General features: G+C 37.7%; 1 protein-coding gene across 2 annotated transcripts in view; it reads right to left on the bottom strand.

Annotated features, from left to right (window-relative positions):
• Positions 1-595: 595 nt before the first annotated feature.
• The window catches only part of LOC117394871 (CCR4-NOT transcription complex subunit 10-like), a 41,864-nt gene continuing 18,490 nt past the window's right edge, over positions 596-23,969 (bottom strand). For both annotated transcript variants that reach the window (XM_033993542.3, XM_033993543.3), the window contains exons 14-19: positions 7,414-7,527; positions 6,093-6,223; positions 5,052-5,087; positions 4,429-4,556; positions 2,677-2,752; positions 596-2,114 (exon numbers count right to left, since the gene is read on the bottom strand). In XM_033993542.3, coding sequence (XP_033849433.1) covers positions 1,954-2,114; positions 2,677-2,752; positions 4,429-4,556; positions 5,052-5,087; positions 6,093-6,223; positions 7,414-7,527 — 646 coding nt within the window. In that variant the 3' untranslated portion in view covers positions 596-1,953. The remainder of the gene's footprint in view (positions 2,115-2,676; positions 2,753-4,428; positions 4,557-5,051; positions 5,088-6,092; positions 6,224-7,413; positions 7,528-23,969) is intronic.

Here is a 23,969-nt window from a genome sequence, read left to right as displayed (position 1 = left end):
TGACATTTCCTTGTATGAAATGGCTGGTCCACCATGAGGGTATACGGACAAGTATTATCCTATGGCTATACTGAAAGAAACAAACTATTTCGTAAATGTTTGAACTAGAAGTCTTTTAGTAAGTACCCTGTTGGAATAGCTGTTGTGTTGCTTTTGTGAAAAACCTTAGAAATGTCTTGGGTTGCCATGGTAATTGTGCATTTCACCATATAGCTGGGGTGGGGTCTGCATTTGCCAGATGTGAGTCAGTCTTGGAGCTGGAATATCAACATTATCTTGCTGAACAAGTATTGGGCCTTGACAGGGATACTGGCTGGTCATGGTGACTCATGTACATTTATTGCCTACGCAATTGGGATTCACTTTTATTCATAGCAGGGCCCAAGGCTGTAAGCTCCTGCTGGTATTGTATATGCATTCTCTTATATGTATTGACAAATATGTTCTTATATTGTGTCATATGCGTCAACATACTTTGTATTCTAATGGGCCAATTAACATGGCAGATGAAGGAGCGCTACAGCATGTTACTGAACGTGTAGTCTGTGATCAAAGCTTACTTAACATCCTGAGAGAAAAAAAATGCAAAAATCCAAACATTTTACATACATTTTTATTGACTAACATACATTACAGATCTCTGTCAAACAAAATGGTGACAGTTTGCTCCTGTATTATATTTAGTTCACGTTCCCTACATGACATTAAACAGTGCTTCCCCACTAAGAACTAATTGGATTTTTAATGTTAATTATAAATAGGGCTTCTGATTTAGTAGTTTCTTATACATTTTAAATGGTTTTAAATTCCTCAGACCTTATTTAAAATTAATAACTGAACATTAAAGAAAATACCTTAAAATAAACCTGGTGACTGATCATAGAATGCATTATGGTCTGCAGTATAGACACAACCAATAGATGGTCTTTTAATGAAAAACAGCAATATAATCCTATCACTTTATCCAATAAATTACTTAACTTAGTAAAAGATACATAGAATGAACATTATGTAAAGTAAATTTCATATTCTAAAATATGTTTTATATTTACATGTTATATAAAGTTGATCTAAAATTGCAATACTTGCTGTGGTGGTACTTTAACATCATATTGGTAAGTAGAACATAGTCGTTTCTGCATTATTGTAAGAATTTTGTAATGGGTTATTAACCTGGGAAATGATAAGCAACCAGAACTTTTACTGCTGCAAAAGACTCCATGCACATCAGTGAGTGACAGAACCCTTAAAGAAGATTTAGTGAACTACACTAATTACCTGTTATTTGTACAGAATGCTTCATGACTGAGTAGGCATACTGTGTAATAGCTGCATTTTTGTCTTCATTATTCATCAACTACCTTCAAATTCCAGTGCTATATGACTAAAATGAACCATTTAGTCCACACTTGCCTTTATAACCAGCAAATTCTTTGTTGTTAACCCAGTAAGAAAAAAATGCAGAATTACAGCTTTACTTGTGCTGGGGCCTTTAAAAGCAGTGTCCCCGATCTTAACTGCTTTGTCTTGTATTCTGTTATGCATAATGAGAATGGCCTCCTCAAGGATGGTGCAGAAGTAAGGATATCCCCACAGAGGCTAAGGAGGCATAATATTGCGCATCTACAAGCAGGCACACACAGCGAAAGAAAGACCCCTATTCCAAAATTCAAACTAAATACTGCAGAGGAAACCAGCATTTACCCAGTTGATTTTTAGATCATTTGCTAAACCAGAGATCCAGAGCCTTCTGATTCATTTATTTTACCGATTAGTTTTTACTTTACTTTTGTCAGTTTAAAAAAAAAAAATAATAATAATAATTAAATGAAATAAAAATGTATAAGAACAAAATAGGACCTAGTTGGTTGGTGCTATTTCTAAATGGCTGTGAAAAAATTGATGGGAGAACTGTTGTATTTCTAATTGGGGCAGGCTCTGTCTCTGCCTTCCTCACTTGCGCTGGACTGTGGTGAAAGCAGGCATTTGAATAGGCTGGATGGGCTGGACGGGCTGGAAGGCTGCTGGTTTCTTCCGCACATCAGGAGACAGGGTTTTGACAGAGGGCAGTAGCTGATTTCTTTTTATAATCTGCAGAGCCAGCTGTGTGTTTCCTGCAGAACAACAAAAGATGATTAGGGTATCCAGTCACTTTCAGTTTTTCTACTTTTGAATTGCAGAGATACTCATCTTATTGAATGATAATCACTGTATGAGAACTATAGTACAGCTGCTTTTTTTCTCTCTCCACAATTCAAGGTGTCAACCATCCTCCTAGCTTTGAGGAGCTGCCCACTACAGGGAAAGAGATGCACTGAAGCTACCGTGTTTAATAAATCAAGGCTCCAACTGTGTGGTCCTTTTGTGCTGTTGATTATAGTTCAATAGGGTATGTTCAGAAAATGCAAATCTTATTAAACCTGTGACCAAAGATGTAGGCTTGTGTGTCGTCTTCACAGACTTGGTCTGTTGAAAAAGTTAAATTTCTACCTTTTACTTCCATGCAATTTCAACAGCTTTTTTTTTTTTATATACCATTGTTTGCATTAGTAAATTCCTGCTACCTTGGGTCCACATCAACTATGTGTTAATAAATGCTTAGTGTTTTTAACATATTACAGATAAAAAAGAAGTAATCTAAAGTTTTAAAGGGAATTCCCCAACACAGTGATTTACCGTTCTGTAGTTCAAGGTAAACTGCCAGTAGAATTGCCTCGGGTGGAATCTCTTTTGTCTGAACCATCGAAGCAGCCTGTTCATAACACACATAAAAAAAGGTTTGAATTAAACACATTTCCCAAGGCTAGAGGTGTGTAAATGAAAAAAACAAAAAAAAACAACAACTATTCACTTTAATGCCTTTTCATTTAAAACAGTCCTAAATAAAATAACTAAATCAGGAATTATCTTGTATTCTTCGTTAACTGAATAATGTTAAACCAACTGACAATTCTCGGGCAGTACATGCACCCCACAGAATACAGAGAAGTCACTAAATATTAAATATTTGACAAAGTGATTGACAGAACATCTTTATTCAATTAGATATGCTTATATGGCTTCTGTTTTAGATAACAAATTTTAATTATATAGGCCAATTATGCATAGTTTAAAAGCTTTACATTTCCAAAGGTCTCATGCTAAACACAACAATAAAATGCAAGTAATATGTGAAAGTGTTTTTTTTTTTTTTTAACTGATTTGGGTGAAATTCAGTAGTTAATATAAAATGTCAATAATAAATTGAGATAAAATGTAACTGTAAATTTCAGAGCAATGCATTATTATATTATGCTCTATATTATGTAATTTATATTAAATACCAGTAGCTCTACAAGGTAGAGGTCTTCACGGGTCTGAGCAGACATGAGGACCTGAAACCCGTCCCGTACCTGAATGGGTTTCGGGTAGAACATTGTTATGCAACACGGGTTCGGATCTATTCAATTAATGTGAATGTCTTACAGTGTTTTGCACACTTACGAATTGTGCATTATTTTGAGATGTACCCATGTGTTTTCCAGCATCAAGTGTTGCTAGCGAGGCTGCTTTTAGTATTGCCGGTCATACACGGGAGAATCAGCACACTTCTCGAGGAACAGCATGTCAAAATGACCTTTTATTTTTGAACAGCAATATGAAATGTAGTGGAAGTATATGTTTTGTTTGTTTTTTTTATTTGCTAGTTTGTTTGATTCAATGATGCCTTTACTTGTTGTTTTTTCAATATTGTGCCGTGTTTATGTGTGAACTCTTATTCTGCTGTGTGTCTCTGTCCCCTACGTAGTGTTTCTGCTACCATGTATAGTTCACATTTTTGGGACGGCACTCATTATGGGGAAATCCTGACAATCACTGAACCATTATTGTTAGAGTTCGGGTTGGATCCGGGTCTGTTGTTAAGAGTTTTACTTCGGTTTGGGTCGGGTCGGGTATAAATGTTATTTTGGACCTGTGAAGATCTCTACTACAAGGTGTGGGACTGCTTTTTCTCTCACTACCACACAACTGTGAAAAAAACTAACATTGAATGGGGTAAACAGTATTTATACTACAAAAAATAACAAAGTGACAGGATGTATTTAACACTGTAATTCCATCGCTGGGATCAAATGTGGATGAATTTATTTCTACATGAATTTCAAGCCTTAAGTGATTTATACCTTAGTTTCTTTCTTTCAACATACTGTATTCTGAAATTTTAACTAGCCAACAGGAGCCACACACAATTTTGAAAAGTATAATATCTAAGTACAATGTTATGTCATCAATGTGTTTCGTGATTCACAGTTTAGCAGCACAAAATAGGTGTTCTTCAGGCACAACAAGCCAAATATCTTGGATTATAAGCATGAATCAATTAAGGTCATTTTCTAGAGTTCTTTCTAATGTTGGTATTTAAATAAGGTATTACAATCTTTTATTCACCTGATGGAGACATTTTCGGGCTTTCTCGTATTCACTCCTCAGACAGTAGGCACTGCCAAGATTGAACAACATCATTGCTCGAGCTGCCATCACAGAGTTGGGGTAGCATAGTGGGGTCTGCTTTCCTGCTATAACATTACAGCACTACATGTTTAAATATACTATTCATTAAGAACAATGTTATACATTTGGTGTTTTGGGGTCCAGAGTTGACATTTATCATTGTTATTCTCCATTATAAATTATTTCCAGGCTACACAAGAAATGGTTGATCAACTTTTCTTACATTTTGACCCAACACATTTAAAACCAATATCGAATACCACAAAATAAAATAGATTATTATTTATACCTTTTACCCACCCCTTTAGGATCAAGACCGACACATTTATATTGCACCCTTATAGCCAGTCTTCCAAAGTAAACTTGCTTAAATAGAATACATCACACCCCAAGTCCTCTACATTTATAATAACACCAACACAAAGATCCCACATGCAGGCCAATAAATGAGCTGAGTCACCCTTTCCAGGGGTTATATTTAACAGAAAATCATGACCTGTATATCTCAATGATACTGGCCAGGACCCAACACTCCAAATAATGAAAGCAAAACCACTTACAGGACTCCATTGGCTCATTTTCTCCCTTGTCAGACCCTGTGGAGTAAATGACACAAGTTTATTGATTGTACAAATTGTGTCAAAGCTTTGTTTTGTATATTCTGATCAGTGTTTGCCATCCACAAAAATAAATGTATCATTTTTTTTTTTTCTCCTAAACTTATTATTATTTTTTTTTAAACCTTTAACAGATAGTCCAGTATGATAATATTACATCTCTTAACCCTTGGGCTCAAACTTATGTTTTGTCTGTCCACACTCTGGTATTGTGTAATGTAAAAATGTGATTGCCATACAGAAGCTTAAGGGACATTCATGAACCAATATAAATGCAGAACATATCTGAGTAAGATTCATATTGATTCAGTTCTCAATCTACAGTAGTATAAATGTTTTGACAAGTTTTAAAATGCCCTCCCTTTCTGAAAATTTGCAAACGAAAGAGAATTTATTTAAAAGAGATTTCTTAAGGATTAACACATTTCTGCTAAGCCAACCAAAAAGCCATATTACATAAACAGTATTTATTTTTCCCTACTGAGTAAATAAGGATTACAGCAAATCCGTGAGATCAACTACAGTTACTTGCTACTTAAACTGTCCTCATTCATGTGGGTAGGATGACCTTGACAGCATATTGTTTAAAATGTTGTTGAGTTCTTCAATTAATACAGCTTTAGACAAACATGTATTGTGTAAAACAATAATTATTTAGTAAGCTATTTTTTAATCTAAATATATAAATCTTGATATGTAAACCCTAATTTGTGAAATAACCATGTTTGCTTACAGTAGTGCAGGTTTAAGATCACTTTGTTTAAAACAAAATTATTTTACAAAATTATGTAAAATTGCTATACTGTGGTAGAGGTGCCGTGAGGGGAGGAAGTACAAACAAGCTTTTAAGGCTGAATAGCTCTCTGAAAAACTATACTCCAAGTTAAACAAAATATCTACATTTACACATGCTGTAAGTTAAGGGTTATGGCAGGAAAGATGCTTAAAGCATGACCGGTTTTAATCAAGCACATGCTCATTAACCTTGATCTTGCTCGTTTGAAGAGATCCCCAGGGAAACATCAGTGACGTTCTCAGGGTTCAAGTGACTAATGGCATCAGAGATCCTGTCCAAAGAGATGAGAGCCTCGGCTGCATACAAGTGGCCCAGAAATCTATACCAACACAAACATACAGCTGTACATTCCAACAGTTTGCAAATCACATTACTCTGCTACTGATGCATGAAAAAACAGGGGTTTTCCTTACTTGTGCGAATCACAAAGATGCGAAGTATAGATACGCCAAGATTCCTAACCCTTTAAGGGACAAGGGGCATATGTTTCCCACAAATAAAAATGATGCAAACTTCCTTATTTTTGCAATGAGGTGCATGAAACAGGGATTAATTTACTGACAGGTTGGATAAGGTCATCCAAATTGTTAATTTTCTCAAGATACTGAAGTCACTCTCAAATGTATTTTAAGAAGAAACCATTTGAACAACTGCTCAATTCCTTGTGTACCTTAGTGGTCAACAGCAAAGCCTGCATCATTCTGTATTTTTGTCTGGACAGTGTTTGTTATTATTATTGTTTTAATTGCAGTTACACCAGTATTGGGCTATAGCTTGTTCAACTAATTATTACCAACCCCAAGACACCCGTAACTCATTGATATTTCAAAACGACTGTGAAATTAAATAAAACTTAGGAAAACTAAGTTTTTTTCTGTCAAATTCAGTCAATCTTTTATTTTGTGTTTGAATATGCAAAGAGCAACATGCATCTGCGGGAGGAGTAGTCGCTATAATGAAGCAGGAGAAATCCACCTCACGGCTCTTTTGCTTAATGGTCAATACAACAGTGCATATACTTGTTTCACTTTCCCATTGCAAACTTCATCATACGTCTGCTCTTCATATAGAAAGTGATTTCAATGATTTGATTCAAACATTATACTTGTTTCTTTTAGCAAGTGATTTTAGATATTTAATATTACTGGAGATTTTATGATTGACTGTTTAAAGTTATGCCAGTGAAAAAATACAAACTTCAATCAATTGTACCTTTTTTTGGCAACATGCCCACAATCCCTTAAACTTAATAAAACACTTTTTTCCCTCCTACAAAAAAATGGCAACTTAAATATATATTCAACAACAAGAGAGGGTGAATATGTAAAAACAAATAAATCCTTTCTCTGTCATTAAATGAGGTGTCGGGTAAGGTAGCGTGCCATTAATCACTGCAGGATCTGGGGGGGGGGGGGGGGGGGGGGGGGGGGGGGGGGGTTGTAGGAACAAAGACATATGGCAATTTTACACTAAAGGCAGGAAATATTATTTTAAAAAAGGGAAACATACTTTAGTGATCCAGACAACTTGAGCTGCTGTAGAAGTTTCTCTGCATGATTCAAAGCCAGGAGGCTATCTCCGAGAGTCAGTGCTACATAAGCGCTGCAGGCCAGAATCGAGCACCTACAGGCAATATACACAAGAGAAGTTAACATCCTGTTCTGTTCCAGAAGAATGTATTAGAGTTACAGTAACAATACAGACATGGCTCTCCTTTTATCAGACGTTCCACGGCTCCATTCTTATTCAGGGTGAAACATTTAAACATTTAAAAGTGGAAGCCTGTTATAAACAGGGTGGTTATATTCTAATGGTAACTGTGTGTAAATACATTTGACTTTTTTATATTTAGTGTGCAGCATACATTTTAAAGAACAACAAGCAAAGGAGGTGTTGATGATTTTGATTTTATTGTAATTGGTAAAAGTAGGAAGGAAATACAATAGCGTTTTAATGATTTTTTTTTAATCTAAAAGAGATAAACAACTATGTCTGCAGATGTAATTTAGCTTGTGTTAATGCTAGAAACACCAAGCTTTTTTACAACCCCCACCAATAAAAGGAAAAACACACAAACATAATTTTACTATAAAATTACTATAATTTTTATTTTCTCTCATTTGAACTGGCTCTTACTTACTACTGATTTTATTGTATCTATAACTGCTATTATCTGTAATGTAATACTTTGTAATGTGACACTTTGTAACAACTGTAAGTTGCCCTGGATAAGGGCATCTGCTAAGAAATAAATAATAATGGATTTTAAAATGAAGTAGAAAAACAGCACCTCAGCTTTTTTTACACCTCCCATTCCTGGAAACACAATAGGGCTTCAAATTCAAGAAATCTGAACCCAGCGCCCTGCCTCCTCATAAACCTGTCACAGAGCAGGATGTCAGGGCAAGGTCAAACCTTTATTTAAAGACTCCCAGAGTAAAGCGGGAGGCTGATGAAATTAGATTGTCAGCAGCACAAACCTTTTTCTAATCAGCTTCCACAGAATCTGGAGAAAACAGCAGCATGGTAAATGAGCTCCGCTTTACAAAGCTGGGCATTAGCACACCAGAAGTGTCTATAAAAAATACTACCAATATCTCTAGATCACCTCAAGCAACATATTTCTTTGCATTTTAATAAAAGGATACTAGTAAATCTTCACATTTTGCACAAAATAAAACAATGTGTAGAGCATAAATGTGACGTCTGCAAGTGTTGTTTTATGTGCATGGGAAAGCAGTGCAGATTTAAAATACTTATTTAGTTCCTGGTTGTCTGTTAGAGTTCCCAGAGGACTGAAGTTAGAAACCACAGCAGGATGGTGCAATTACATCATCTTATTAACTTTCACATATAATTATGGCTTTAACATTTCAGTTTTTATTTAGTTCGGGGGAGGGTGGCTTTTTATTATTATTTGGGAAAGTCGGCTATTTACAGTTATTATAAATAAACACCACTCAAAACGCATCAATGTTCAGTTTCTATAATACATTGCATGTATGTTTCACTAATACATACAGCTATGGCCAAAAGTTTTGCATCACCTAGAATTTTAGGATTGTGACAATTAAATAAATAAATAATAAATAAATTATGGCTGCTCCAATTAACAGATTTATCAGACCGATTAACCAACTAAAGAGTTGATCGCAGATTAACTTATTTTACAATTTAAAAAAAAAAAAAAAAAAATCAGGCAGATTTTATTTATTTTTTTGGCTGGGCATTTTGAACTCCATTTAACATCCTCTGTGGAGAATGAATGCGTGCAAGAAGGCATTTTCTGCAATGTCCAGAACGCTCCTCAATGTCAAAATACGTCTGCATTTACTACAATCAAAGCAGACCTTATTCATTTTAAAACTGTTGATGAAAAGAGAGTTTTTATGTTTAAGTTGGATGTACAACGTTAATTTCAACGGAGTTGACTGTGCAGTGCAGCATTTATTTTCCACGAATCCTTCAATTTGGCCTGGCATGGTTTCAGATGAGTAAATGCCTTTTACTATTGTCACAAGCTGCGATGTATGCTATAATGTTTTGTTTTATTGATGTTAGTACTGTTAACATTACATTACTGTTCAAGTTGTTTATGTATACCCATTTTTACTAGTTTATATTGTGGAACATGGGTAGGAGAGTTGTTTTAACCAATCTTGACCTGTTTCAAGGTCATTAAAAGTTTTTTTTTTTTTAATGCCTAAAACAAAAAAGGTTGTTTATAAGGAACCATGAGTGTTATATATGTTTGCATGAAAGACCAAGAAAATCCACTCTCAGTTCTTGTGCATTATATTTTGCTATATTAAACTCTTTCATGGATTGACTGTTCTGTGAAAATGTGTTACATTTACTGAAATAAAAATGACCAAATTAAATCAACTAATGCCCATAAGTTAACTGATCAAAAGTTTTAAATCGCGTTACAGCCCGAATTTATATATATATATATATATATATATATATATGGAATTGTTTTCCTGTACCTCACTGAAGAGGCCCATTTATTATTTTTTATAATACATGGATACCCTTGATGCTAATATTAAAGATGACGAGGTTCAGCAGTACAGTTGTTTTTTTGTTTTTTTTAAATGTAGTGTTTCAGTGCTGTACCGATGTTCCATGTCGTTATCCGTTTCTCAGAGATACGAATGCACCAGCTTTACATCTTTTTCTTTTTAATGTATTCTCATTTTGTTGATCATTAATGAGCATTTCTGGACTGTGGGTGTTGTCGAGTGATTGAAAACGAGACATTTTGTATTTGAATTGAAAGTGATGGTCTCGAGGAGTCGAATGGGTCAAAGTTCAAGTATATATTCCTCTAGAGGAATTATCACTTTTTGACGTCACTAGTGTGGCATTATGCCTTTCTTTTCGGAATGGCTCATGATGCAAATATAGCCTTCATCCATGTATTATATATAGACACACACACAGTGCACTCTGTTTATAAGAATCACTGATATATGAATCAACCGCATATAGTGATCAAAACCATGCTAAAATACTACGCTTGTAAGAAATAAGCAATCTGCTTATAAGAACCATTTTTGGGCAAACTGACTACATGTAATACGGTACTGTATCAAGTGCAATGACGTGTACAATCAATAAAGCTGGTTTTGAATTTGATGACATCTCGCGTGATTAGGCACGTACGCAGTGTGGATCGTGCAATGATGCAGGAAACACTGCCTTGTTTGTAATCAAACGTGACTGCGCCACTGCATTGTGCAGGTATGGTTTTTTTTGTGTTCTCTAAGTGAAAATGTGTTTCCATAAAGTGAATACACATTCATTGAATACATACTGAGCTAGAGTCCTGCATCAGGTCGGGTACCCGCGGGGTCCATGGGTGAACCGCAAATGCGGGTCGGGTTCAGGTCAGAATGTGAACTTTTTTGCGGTTTGGGCGTGGGTCAAAAAAAAATTTTCGGGGCTGAATTTGAATCGTCTAAAACATTTTCTGTCCTTTCAGGGTACTTGTCTGTAACCCTTTCCCAAATAACGTATTAGAAGGTAAATGTACCAGTATTTCCTGCACTAAAGAGTCAGCTGACTAAGCGGTGTTGTTCTTGCTTGTTACGCCGCAAGATCTTTTTATCATGTCTGCTTGGTGTTATTAAAAATGCCTGTGGACGAGGTGAAACAAAAGATAGCGCAGGGTTTATATCATAGTGGATAATAGTTTAAATCAGAAGTGTGGAATTCTTTTTGAATCATTCTTTTGGAAAATATTAAACGTGACTGGATTCGTTGCTTGTAAAACCTGTCATTATGTTTTTGTAAACGACAGCCACAAAACTATCTGCGAAAGCACAGGTGTAGCTCCCTTTCAACTGGTGGCACGAAAGGAATATACAAGTATTTTATAGTAAAGTAAGTAGAGAGAGCTATTTTCAGATCACTAGAAAAAGCTACCACGCTGTATAATTGCCTATTTTATAAACTCAATCTGTGGAGAGTGGTAGAGATATCTGTGTGTGAATGTGAGAGAGTCAGTCGGCGCAGGCAGTAGGTAAAGGACATGCACTTGCGGGTTTGGGTCGGGTTGCGGGCAAGAAGACGGTGTTGCAGTGGGTTGTGGGTTCGGGCCAGGTCCTGTAGTAGTGGGTCCGGGTCGGAAGTGGGTCCTACAAATCGGACCCGTGCAGGACTCTATACTGAGTACAGCACTTATTGTGTGATATGCATGTAGAGGGAGTGGGATTGCAGTGCGGTGCGGTCAGGAGGGGGGAAGGGAGGAAGGGGGGATTGCGGAGCTTTGCATCTCCGCTTAATGAAAAACTGTGAGATAGAAATGAACATTGCTAAGGGGGCTAAAACCAATTCCAAAATGTTTTTCCAATATTGTAACAGCAAGAGAACATTCAAAGAGGAGGTTAAATGTCTAAGAGACACAAATGGCAAAATCACAGACGAAGAAAAAAAAATAGAAAACATATTAAATGACTACTTTTCACAAGTTTTTATAAAGGAGGATACGGACAACATGCCCCACATGTCGACCTGTTCTGATCCAGTTTCAAATGACTTTAGCATAACAGAGGCAGAAGTGTTAAAGGGACTAGGAGCTCTTAAAATAAACAAATCCCCTGGGCCAGATGAGATCCTCCCAATAGTACTCAAAAAAATGAAAGAAGTTATTTACAAACTGCTAACCAAGATCATGCAGCTGTCTCATGACACAGGGGTTGTACCGACAGACTGACAAACTGAACCAGGTAACTACAGAGCAATAAGCCTGACTTCTATTATATGTAAACTTATGGAAACTATAATAAAGATCCAAAATGGAAAATTAGCATTTTGGAAAGGAAACGAAAACAATAATTTCATACAGTATATAAAAAGCAAACCCCTCCTCCCAAAAAAAATGACATAAAACAATAGCTAAAAATAAGCACCGAAAAATGAAATGAATAATTTACATAGCACGGTTCTCTTGTCTGGTTGCTCAAAATACTTCCAAACATTACTTCACCTCGTTCCTTTGTTTAGAGATGCCATTTTATTAAAAAATATAACAAACGTCAAAAAAATGCTTGTCATTAACTCTCTTACCATGTGGACTGGTTACCGTGACATGCCTACCATAGCATGAACAGAGTGCGCCACTGAAGCGCCAGATCAACCGAGGATAACACCCGCCCCAGTGTTAATCTTTCTGTTGCGCCAATTAGAAAAACTGCTTGGAGGCAACTGCCAAACCCCTTCCTTTTTATAATATCCACCTTACTCTGGCAACACCACAGTCGGATATGTGATGGACTACTGTATATGATAAATTACTACAATTAATACATTTAAAAAAATATGCATTTGGTGAATTTTGTCACGTGACTGGTCATATGTTTAGCATATTATTAAACGTTTGACCACTTCTTTAGTGCTTATACGTTTAAACACTTAAAATTCTCATGCCTAGTGTTTAGCAACCCCGCACCTCAGGTTTAAATCTGGCCTGTGCATAACATGCACATATTTCATCAAGCAACAACCAGCATGGTGAGAGGGTGCGGATGGAGGCACAGTGCTGGCTGAGTTTGTAAAACTGAAGCAAGGCCTGCTCGGGAGGACCATTTAAGATTCCACAAGACTTGATGAAAACCAGCAGGGCCTGCTGACCCTTGTGCTCTGGGCAAACTCAAAATGCTTCACTTCCCCACTACAGCATGATGAAGACCTTTAGCTTTTTCTACTTTGTGATCATGTGGTGGTGAGAGAAAGGATCTACGAGTTACAGCCTCAATGTGTCACAGTGCATGGCGTTCATTAGAATCAAGTACTAATACAGTCATAAGGAACTTGCATGCAACTGGAAATGGTCAAACACCATTCCAGCTGTTATATACTGCACATCACAGTTAAATGATAACCGGCTGTTAAAATACATATGAGCGTCACATGATCTCTACACAACAAATACCTTTAAGTTAGTAATTTCTCAAAATATAATTTCTGGTAAGAATGTGTCAAGTGTACATCATAGCCTGAGGCCAGTTCATATAACTGTGTTAATAGTGTAACAGTACCTTTGCATTCTTGTAAAATTTAACAAAATAATCCTGATGCAAATTAAACAGAACAGATGCATCAGTGCTGAAACAGTAACAAAACACTTACTTGGAATCGGCACCAATATATTGTAAAATGGCACAATCGGCTATCGGTAGTTTTTGTTGTTCTAGCAGATTATGAGCACCGATATTTAAGATGCTTTAATTTCTCATTGCATTAAATGCAATGTTTGGTGCATGAACTGATGTACAGAACCTTGCATAAGTATTCACCCCCTGTGGACTTTTCCACATTTTGTAGTGTTACAACCTGGAATTAAAATGGATTTAATTAGGATTTTTTGTCACTGATCTACACAAAATAGTCCATAATGTCGAAGTGGGGAAAAATATCTACATATTTTTCAAAATTATTTACAAATAAAAAACTGAAAAGTCTTGATTACATAAGTATTCACCCCCTTTGCTGTGACACCCCTACATAAGCTCTGGTGCAACCAATTGCCTTCAGAAGTCACATAATTAGTTGAATGGGGTCCACCTGTGTGCAATTAAAGTGTCACATGATCTCAGATTAAATACTGTTTCTGGAAGGCCCCAGAGTTTGTTAGAGAGCATATCTAAACAAACAGCATTATAAAGACCAAGGAGCTATCAAAACAAGTCTGGGATAAAGTTCTGGAGAAGCACCAATCAGGGTTGGGTTATAAAAAAATATCCCAAACTTTGAACATCCCCCAGAGCACCGTTAAATCCATTATTAAAAAATGTAAAGAATATGGCACAACCGCGACTCTGCCTAGAGAAGGCCGTCCACCAAAACTCAGTGACCAGGTAAGGAGGGCATTAGTCAGAGAAGCAACCAAGAGGCCAATGGTAACTCTGAAGGAGCTGGAGAGATCCACAGCTGAGAAGGGAGAAACCGTCCATGGGACAACTATAACCCAGACGCTCCACAAGGCTGGGCTTTATGGAAGAGAGGCGAGAAGAAAGCCATTGCTGAAAAAACCCATATCAAATCCCATTTAGATTTTGCCAAAAGGCATGTGGGAGACACAGCAAACATGTGGAAAAAGGTTCTCTGGTCTGATGAAACCAAAATTGAACTTTTTGGCCTTAGCGCATAACGCTATGTGTGGCGCAAAACCAACACTGCTCATCACCCTGAGAACACCATCCCCACGGTGAAGCATGGTGGTGGCAGCATCATGTTATGGGGATGCTTTTCATCGGCAGGGACTGGGAAACTGGTCAGGACTGAGGGCAAGATGGATGGAGCCAAATACTCAACAGGGAAATTCTAGAGGAAAACCTGTTTCAGTCTGCAAGAGACCTGAAGTGGAGGTTCACCTTCCAGCAGGACAATGACCCTAAACACACAGCCAAAGTTACACTGGAGTGGATTAACCCTTTGCGGTCCATTGTCGGACCTGGTCCGACATTGCAATAATTCCTATCAGATCCATTGTCGGACCCTGTCCGACATCATTATAGAAACGAAAAAAAACGGGTTTCTAGTCGTTTTTTCTCCGGAAAAAGCCGAGAAAACCATTCAATGGCCGAGTGGGAGCGACAGGAGCAGAGACAAGTTGGAGAAAAAAAGGCGTACATGGTCATACATGGCCCTGGTATCAGATAACGGGGCGGTCATAAGTAAACAAGCTGGCTGATAGTGCGTCAGCGCACAAAGAACACGGACATTTGCACAGCTTTTTTGAGATGTTATAGTAATAAAATAATGACTTGGATAGCATTATTGAGGAGTTTGGTGATAAAACGAGTGATCAGGAGATGATTGATCGGTATGTACGACTATTATTATTATTATTATTTATTTCTTACATAGGTGAAAGCTATAGCGAACGAAAGGGTGGGGCGGGGCTGGGATGCCTAGTGAGTGCTTTGTTGTTATGCAGGGCCTTTTAAGCCCGTTTGACTGTGGAAAAAAATACTTTTAAACAGCGCGTCTAAAATTAACTGCGCGTGTGAAAATAAATTGGACCCGACGTGTCTGACACGCACTTAATAAATGGACTGCAAAGGGTTAAAAACAAGAACCTGAATGTCTTAGAATGGCCCAGTCAAAGTCAAGACCTCAATCCGACTGAGAATCTGTGGCAAGAATTGAAAATTGCTGTTCACCAACGGTCCCCATCCAACTTGACAGAGCTTGAGCAATTTTGCCAAGAAGAATGGGCAAAAATTGCAGGATCCAGATGTGCAAAGCTGGTAGAGACTTACCCAAAAAGACTCACAGCTGTAATTGCTGCCAAAGGTGCTTCTACCAAGTATTGACTCAGGGGGGTGAATACTTATGCAACCAACAAATGTTTTTTTTTTTTGTTTAATTAACTTGTGTCACAATAAATATTTTGCACTTTCAAAGTGTTAAGTATGTTGTGTAAATCAAATGGTAAAACTCCCAATTAAATCCATTTTAATTCCAGGTTGTAACACTACAAAGTGTGGAAAAGTCCAAGGGGGGGTGAATACTTATGCAAGGCACTGTAACTATTCAACAGGTTTCATTCAACTTTATTAATGAACCAAAATGAGTTAATTCTTAGGGTGATGCAAAACTTTTGGCCATAGCTGTATATTGATTCAGTTATAAAAATGTCTGTGTTAAGCAAGATACAACTGGGCTAACTTGGCTAATGGCACTGCCAAGACTAGTGGAGGCAGTGTAGTCCAGTGGTTAAAGTCCAGGGCTTGTAACCAGAAGGTCACTGGTTCAAATCCCACCTCTACAACTGAGTGACCCTGAGCAAGTCACTCCTTGTGCTCCATCCTTCGGATGAGATGTTAACCCTTAGCAGTCCATTTATTCGGCGCGTGTCAGGTCCAATTTATTTTCACACGCGCAGTTTAGAACATAAGAAAGTTTACAAACGAGAGGAGGCCTTTCAGCCCATCTCACTCGTTTGGTTGTTAGTAGCTTATTGATCCCAGAATCTCATCAAGCAGCTTCTTGAAGGATCCCAGGGTGTCAGTTTCAACAACATTACTGGGGAGTTGGTTCCATACCCTCACAATTCTCTGTGTAAAAAAGTGCCTCCTATTTTCTGTTCTGAATGCCCCTTTAACTAATCTCCATTTGTGATCCCTGGTCCTTGTTTCTTTTTTCGGTCAAAAAAGTCCCCTGGGTCGACATTGTCTATACCTTTTAGGATTTTGAATGCTTGAATCAGATCACCGCGTAGTCCTCTTTGTTCAAGACTGAATAGATTCAATTATTTTATTTTAGACGTGCTGTTTAAAAGTTGTTTTTTTTCCCCACAGTAAAACAGGTTTAAAAGGCACTGCATATCAACAGGACACTCAGTACTGCATCCCCAGCCCCGCCCCACCCCTTGTTCGCTGTATTTTTCACATACCTCTTCATAGTCGTGCATACTGATAAATCATCTCCTGATCACTCGTTTTATCACCAAACTCCTCAATAATGCGATCCAAGTCATTATTTTATTACTATAACATCTCAAAAAGCAAATGTCCGTGATATTCTCTGAGCGCTGGGTGCGGAAGCAGCCATCTTGTTTGTTTATGGCCGTCTTATCTCTGTGGTGCCAGGGCTATGTGTATTGCTCAGATTCTCTTGGCTCCTATCGGTCTCACTTGGCCATTAAATGGTTTTCTTCTCGGCTTTTTCTGGAGAAAAAACTACTAGAGACCTGTGCTTTACGTCTTTTTGATGACCGGAAAGACCGGAAAGGGAAAATTGTAATGTCGGACCTGGTCCGACATAGGACCGCAAAGGGTTAAATCAATCAAAATAAATCAATTATTTTCAAAATCAATCAATTAAATAAATCAAATCCTATTGTAAGTGACTCTGCATATACAGTGCCTACAGCTTTGGCTGTGGGCTTGGGGTCATTGTCCTGCTGAACGGTGAATCTCTGTCAGTCTTAGGTCTTTTGCAGACTGAAGCAGGTTTTCCCTCAAGGATTTGCCATTTTGCCCTCTACCCTGACAAGCTTCCCAGTCCCTGCTGATAAAAAGCATCCCCATAGCATGATGCTGCCACCACCATGCTTCACAGAGTTGTTTTGAAAGTTCCTTGGTCTTCATGGTAGTATCTGTGCTTTGAATGCACTACCCAACTGTGGGACCTTACAGAGACAGGTGTATTTAATCTGAAATCATGTGAACCACTTTTATTGCACACAGATGGACTCCATTTAACTTATTGTGTGAATTCTGAAGGCAATTGGTTGCACCTAAGCTTATTTAGGAGTGTCATAGCAAAGGGGGTGAATACTTATCTAATGAAGACTTTTCAGGTTTTTATTTTTAATTGATTTGTTTTTTCACCCCCCCATTTTTTTCACACATTGAAAGTGTTGAGTAGGTTGTGTAAATCAAAGGAAAAGAAATCCCATTTAAATGCATCAAGATTTCAGGTTGTAACACAACAAACTGTGAAAACGTCCAAGGGGGGTGAATACTTACTATAGGCACCGTAATGCACAGTTCACAGCCTACCTCTGTAAAGCGTTTTGCGATGGTGGTCCACTATGAAAGGCACTACATGAAAATAAAGATAGAGATATATATATATAACACAACCTAATGAGTTACTCTGCTGTTAACTTACTGAGCACATTGCTACAGTTTGGTACTTTAAACATGTTTTTGAATACAATAGTAAAACCACACAGTGGTTGTTACAGAGTAAGCAGCACAGAAATACTTTGGTATTATGTAAACGGTGTGTTTGAATTCATCTGCACTTCTAAAAACACAAAAATATATATACAAAAAAGTTATTCTCTAATCACACTTTATTGGTTCAAAGTGATGCAATTGTTTTCAAGAAGTGGATGTCTTAAGAGTTTGAACCTACTGAATCTGCAATTTTCACATTTTGAGCCCCATTCACTAATATAGAGATCTATTCGTTCTTTGAACAGGTTCTATCTAAAATATTTCACAATGAACAAAAAAAATTGTGGAAACAGTTCATTACAACCACTGTCGATCTACACATTCTCCTCTCTGCTTTAGATCGGACATAATACATTGCACATGAACGCTGTCTCAGTTGCTTGCCGTTTCCACTAGATTCTAGTAGAGATCTCTATACCGACAAATAAATATACAAATAAATTATTGAGAAATAAGAGTTTTAGTACTGCTGCAATGTGAGGGGGACGTGTCATAAATCCCTGATCCCTGATTTCCATGCAGCCATGTAAGATTACTGTTTAAAACCCTCTGAAATCTAAAATACTAAAAATAATAACGATTTTAAAACTACAGATCGAGGAAATCTCTAACAAAAGCGCAATTAACAAAAATATAAATACAAACAGCAGCAGAAAACATTTTACAGGAATCCACAAAACAAAAAATGGGCTTTAAAGCAACATCAACTTAAATATGTACAAAATATTTCTAGAAACCATATAGGACTGTGCAACTTAGTGGCAAACATATATGTTTGACTGTACATCGATTGCTTGCAGGAGCAGACAGTAATTTAAAAAGCTGCTATAATCATGGGATATATAAGAAATGTAGAAAGTAGAAACTAGTACATCAATGGTATTTAAAAAAACTTTGCCCTGCCCATATTAAATGCTATTTAAAACTGAAATGCTCTTCAGGAATAAAAATAAATAAAAAAAACACTTACATCCGGTCCCATTCCTAGAACATGTAAAAGGTAAAAAAACAAAAACAAAACAAAAAAAAAACCTTGAACAACATTTCAATTACAAAAGTATTTAATGTGTGCAGCGGAAATTACTATTTTACTTTTTTTTTTTTTTAAATATAGGATTTTTTTGCTTTAGTAGTCTCGTTGTTAATCAACAAATTCATTTTAAAAATCCAATACCCTACGTTTGTTAATTCAGTACCCAAGTGGGTACTATTAAGGAGAGTATTAAACAAATCCTAAGCAGAAACAATTTTAAGGAAAGACGGTATACAGCCCATTAAATTATTAAATGCTCTCTGGAAATAGGATTGGTTTTACACTTCAAGCTGTGCTGTGCCTCGAGGTACCGCAGATTTGCCGTGGTGCAGGGGAGGTTTTCCACGTAACCCACTACATTATAAACTGTAGTGTTTTAGCTAATAGTTAGTTCTGATGTGCACCCTTTTGGTGTTATAATGTGGGTAATACACTAAACTAAAGCAGTGGATTTCTTTACTGAAATGCCATTTAATCCTCCAAAAAATGTAAAATAAATGGCGGCATGACATCTGAATTGCAAATAGCAAACAGCAGACAAACGGTACGGAGACTGTTTTTATGTGATATTTTAAACAAAGGATGTTGCTGTTGTCAGAGAAATACCAAAAGCATGCACCCAACCAGTTAATATATGATTCTTATCTAAATGAAACAAGGTGACTAATTCAGTTCATACAGCTCTTGGCTCACAGGAATGCATCCCAAAGAACCACATTTAAATTTTCATGTTTAATATGCTCATAATTTAGCTGTTTTGAACAAATAAGACACCCCATCTGTCTGAAAGGTTTCCAGAAATGGTTTCAGCTGTCTTGCAACAAATGCAAAAAAATACAGTTTTGCTTCTGAGTGGGTCAGAAGCTGCCTCTTTCACCAAAGTGTAGGACACTGAGGTTGCTTTTAGGAATTTCTTGTGGCTGTCAATATACTTGAGTACAGCTGGCCATATCTCAATTGCACGCTCTGCAACTTGCAGATCTTCCACCCATCTGTGGGCACAAAACTTCAGAGGAAATGTTGTTTTCGTCAAGTCAGCAAAATCGTCTCTTCAGGCTGGTGTGTCGTGAAAGAGCTGCCACAGGGCTCTCAGTGTTTCTCCCAGTTTCCAACCAGTCTCACCCTGTTGAAAACTGCCATGAACAACATGCAGACCACAGCTTCCCAGGTTGAGCAGATGTGGTAGATTTGGGTCCATTTGTCTCCTCTCCTCTTCAAATATTCGCAGAAACTTCCAGTTGACCTTTGGGCCATCCATGGAGATTTGAAGGAGCTTCTTGGGATCAAGAGGAAATAAACTGATTTTGATTCTCAAGGAGCCGCTCTGTTTGAGTGTGTCCCAAAAACTCTGAGTCAAGATAATGCACCACAACCTTGCACTCATCCTCACTCCAGTATCGAATGACCACATCCATCTGTTCTGTCTGTGTTACTTTGTTTAGGCATTCATCAAAAGAGATAACGTAGCACTTTGACATTCTTATGTCATTATTATTATTATTATTATTATTATTATTATTATTTATTTCTTAGCAGACACCCTTATCCAGGGCGACTTACAGTCATAAACAAATACATTTATATCCTTGATTAGCTTCTCTTTGAAATACGGTGACAAACCAAAACATACAAGGTAGGCTGCTTTCGTTGCACCACACAAAAATGTCCTTGCAATTTCACTGTCTGGAAACATTTTTCCAAAAATGTCAGCCACATCTGTGCATGAATTAAAGGAGTAGTGTGACATCACCATTTTGATAACCCAGCGGATCTCTGCTTTAAGTACAGCTTCGTTCGAAAAAAAAGTTGAAACTGAGGAAGACAGTTGTGGTCCTGAGCTTGTTCCCTCATCGGCACCTGCATTTGATGTTTGTAGTCCAGCTCTGCTTCCTCCCTGACTGACACTTTCCTCCTCTGCATTGGCAGTTTGTGGTCCTGTGCTTCCTCCCTGACTGCCACTTGCCTAAAACTGCTGTCTCAGATGGCCTTCTCATAAAATGTGTCATGCAAGGCTCATTTTGTAACTGTCCTGCTACTTTCAGATGTCCTTGGCCTCGTGCATGGCTCTTGAGTGCAGAGATGCCCATATTCCCAACTTCAAAGGACTTCCTACAAAACTTGCAATATGCCCTGTGCACATCTCCTGATACTTCCCCTATCCAGTCTCTGAATAGAGGCTCTTCTTTCCACTCCACTTTAAACTTGCACTGCCTTCCTGACATCCTGACTTCCTGACCTCCTCACTCACTCCTTTAATAATAAAACACAGCAAAGTATTATATCACTTTTGCAAATGAGATTGAAAAGTGTCTCATGAATGTAACGATTAGCAAAGAGCCACCATAGATATAGAGCTCTAAATTCATTCCAACTTGGGAGTGAGGGCTCTGTATGATTTCGCTCTGTATGATATCAAACCAATGAAAATTATAACGCACACACAAAGTTGCCTACTAAGGGATTTTTATTACTTAAGCTATCGTATCAAATGAGGGTTTAGGTTCTAGCTTCATTGAACTACACAGTCAATGTCAGGAGGAGTCAGCTGCACGTGCACACACCCTTCAGTCACATACTGAGATCCACACACACACACACACACAACACCAAAAGTGCACGCATAAACACACACACACAAAGACAGTAAGCACTCATAGGTGCATTCACACAGATTTTTGATTTTTTGATAAGAGACTACACATGGAGATACAGGTTATGCATGCGTGCGTGTGCATGCACATGCACGCACACACACACACACACAGTATACACAAGCACAGTGCACAAACACTCAAAGGTGCACTCACACAGAGTTTAGAGTTTTTGTTAAGAGACTACATGGAGATTCACGTTGGGTGCGCACACACACACAAAGACAGTACAAGCACTCATAGGTGCATTCACACAGAGGTTTGAGTTTTTGAAAAGAGACTACACATAGATACAAGTTATGCGCGCATGCACACACACACAGAAATACAGTAAGACAAGCACAGTGCACAGACACTCATAGATGCATTCACACAGAGTTTTGAGCTTTTGATAAGAGACTTCACACGTTGATACACGTTGTGCACACGCGCACACACACACACACAAGCGTGACTGGAAGTCTGCTCTCATTCTCAATGCATTACCCGAAGTAAGCATGAATCCGTCAATGAGGAAGCACTGCACAACAGCTACTTTCATGTTGCATATTGTTTCCCAACAACAAGATCAGCTAGCTACCAGTAGCCTACGTTTCTGAGAAAAGATTACCACAGCATCAGGATCACACTCACGCACCATCTCTCACCCCAACAACGAGTTGACTAGCTCGGTAGCTTGCTATCGTTACTACATTTGTTTCCAGCTAGATTATAACATACAACAATGTAACTACAATTAAACATAACAACCAGCCTCAATGCATAATGTTAGCGACACAAATCAAGCGGCGCAGTTACTGATGCTTTCAACCTGCACTGAATTGACCTTCCCTGGACTGTGATGTTGCCGCAGCACGCTAATACAAGCTACAGTATGCCCAAACACGTTTTGAATTGATGCAACTGCTTATTTGTTCGAGTTACTATGGCATCTGTAATCTTATATGATTTTTCCAGGACACTAAGTTTTCCAGGACATTTTATTTTTTTTCTCATTTTCCATGCGTTTTCCAGGCCTGGAAGACTAGTCTTTAATTTTCCAGGTTTTCCAGGACGCGTGGGAACCCTGGGCCCTACCAAATTCACGATACATTTTTTGTAAATTTCACGGTCATTTTAAAAATCTTAGATTTCATGGTGGTGTAATAAAGTATGAACATGTAGTTAAACGGCAAAATATAAACATTTAACCCTTTGCAGTCCTATGTCGGACCTGGTCCGACATTGCAATTTTCCCTTCCCGGTCCAATGTCGGACCCTGTCCGACATCATCAAAAAGACTTAAAAAACAGGTCTCTAGTCATTTTTTCTCCGGAAAAAGCAGAGAAAACCATTCAATATCCAAGTGAGACCGATAGGAGCTGAGAGAAGCCGGGAAAAAAAAAAGCACAGCATGAATTTTTTAGAAGTTAAAGTAATAAAATAATGACTTGGATCGCATTATTGAGGAGTTTGGTGATAAAACGAGTGATCAGGAGATGATTTATCGGTATGCACTACTATGTAGAGGTATGTGCAAAATACAGCGAATGAGGGATGGGGCGGGGCTGGAGATGCAGTACTGAGTGTCCTATTGATATGCAGTGCCTTTTAAACCTGTTTTACTGTGAAAAAAATACTTTTAAACAGCACGTCTGAAAATAAATTGGACCTGACGCACCTGAGACGTGCTGAATAAATGGACCGCTAAGGGTTAAAGCCCTGAAGTTAAGAAAAGCATGTGACTAACAAAGTAGAAACTATGATTGTTGCGTTTCTGTTATTGTTATAAAAAAAAAAAAACTATTCTGGTTTTAAATGTCATTGTATGCAACAGTAACTAAAACTATTCTGAAATGCTGTTTTTCTTCATTCCCTGTCTTTGCGGTGTAAATACATATCCGTATTTAGACACAGCTCTCTCTGCATCCACAGAGTTTGTTGGAATTGACAGACAGCGCCAAGCTAGGGACAGGTCTGTAGCTGGACAATATATCCAGAGACTAAAAAATATAAATGTGAAGTCTCTGAAATTACTGACTTATTTATTTTATTTATGATTTTGTCCTGCTGTGTTTATGTATTTTTCTGCTCATACTACTACTTGGTATATATTTGGCTTCCAAATTATTTTACATGATCTGCTTCAGTAACGATTGTGGCACTTTTTGATTTATTTTGGACACTCATTTTAAAATGTCG

This window comes from Acipenser ruthenus, chromosome 3 (assembly GCF_902713425.1).
Source record: "Acipenser ruthenus chromosome 3, fAciRut3.2 maternal haplotype, whole genome shotgun sequence".
NCBI classification, from domain to species: domain Eukaryota; kingdom Metazoa; phylum Chordata; class Actinopteri; order Acipenseriformes; family Acipenseridae; genus Acipenser; species Acipenser ruthenus.
The sequence above is the reverse complement of the archived record's forward strand: the minus strand, read 5'-3'. Positions and strand labels throughout refer to the sequence as shown.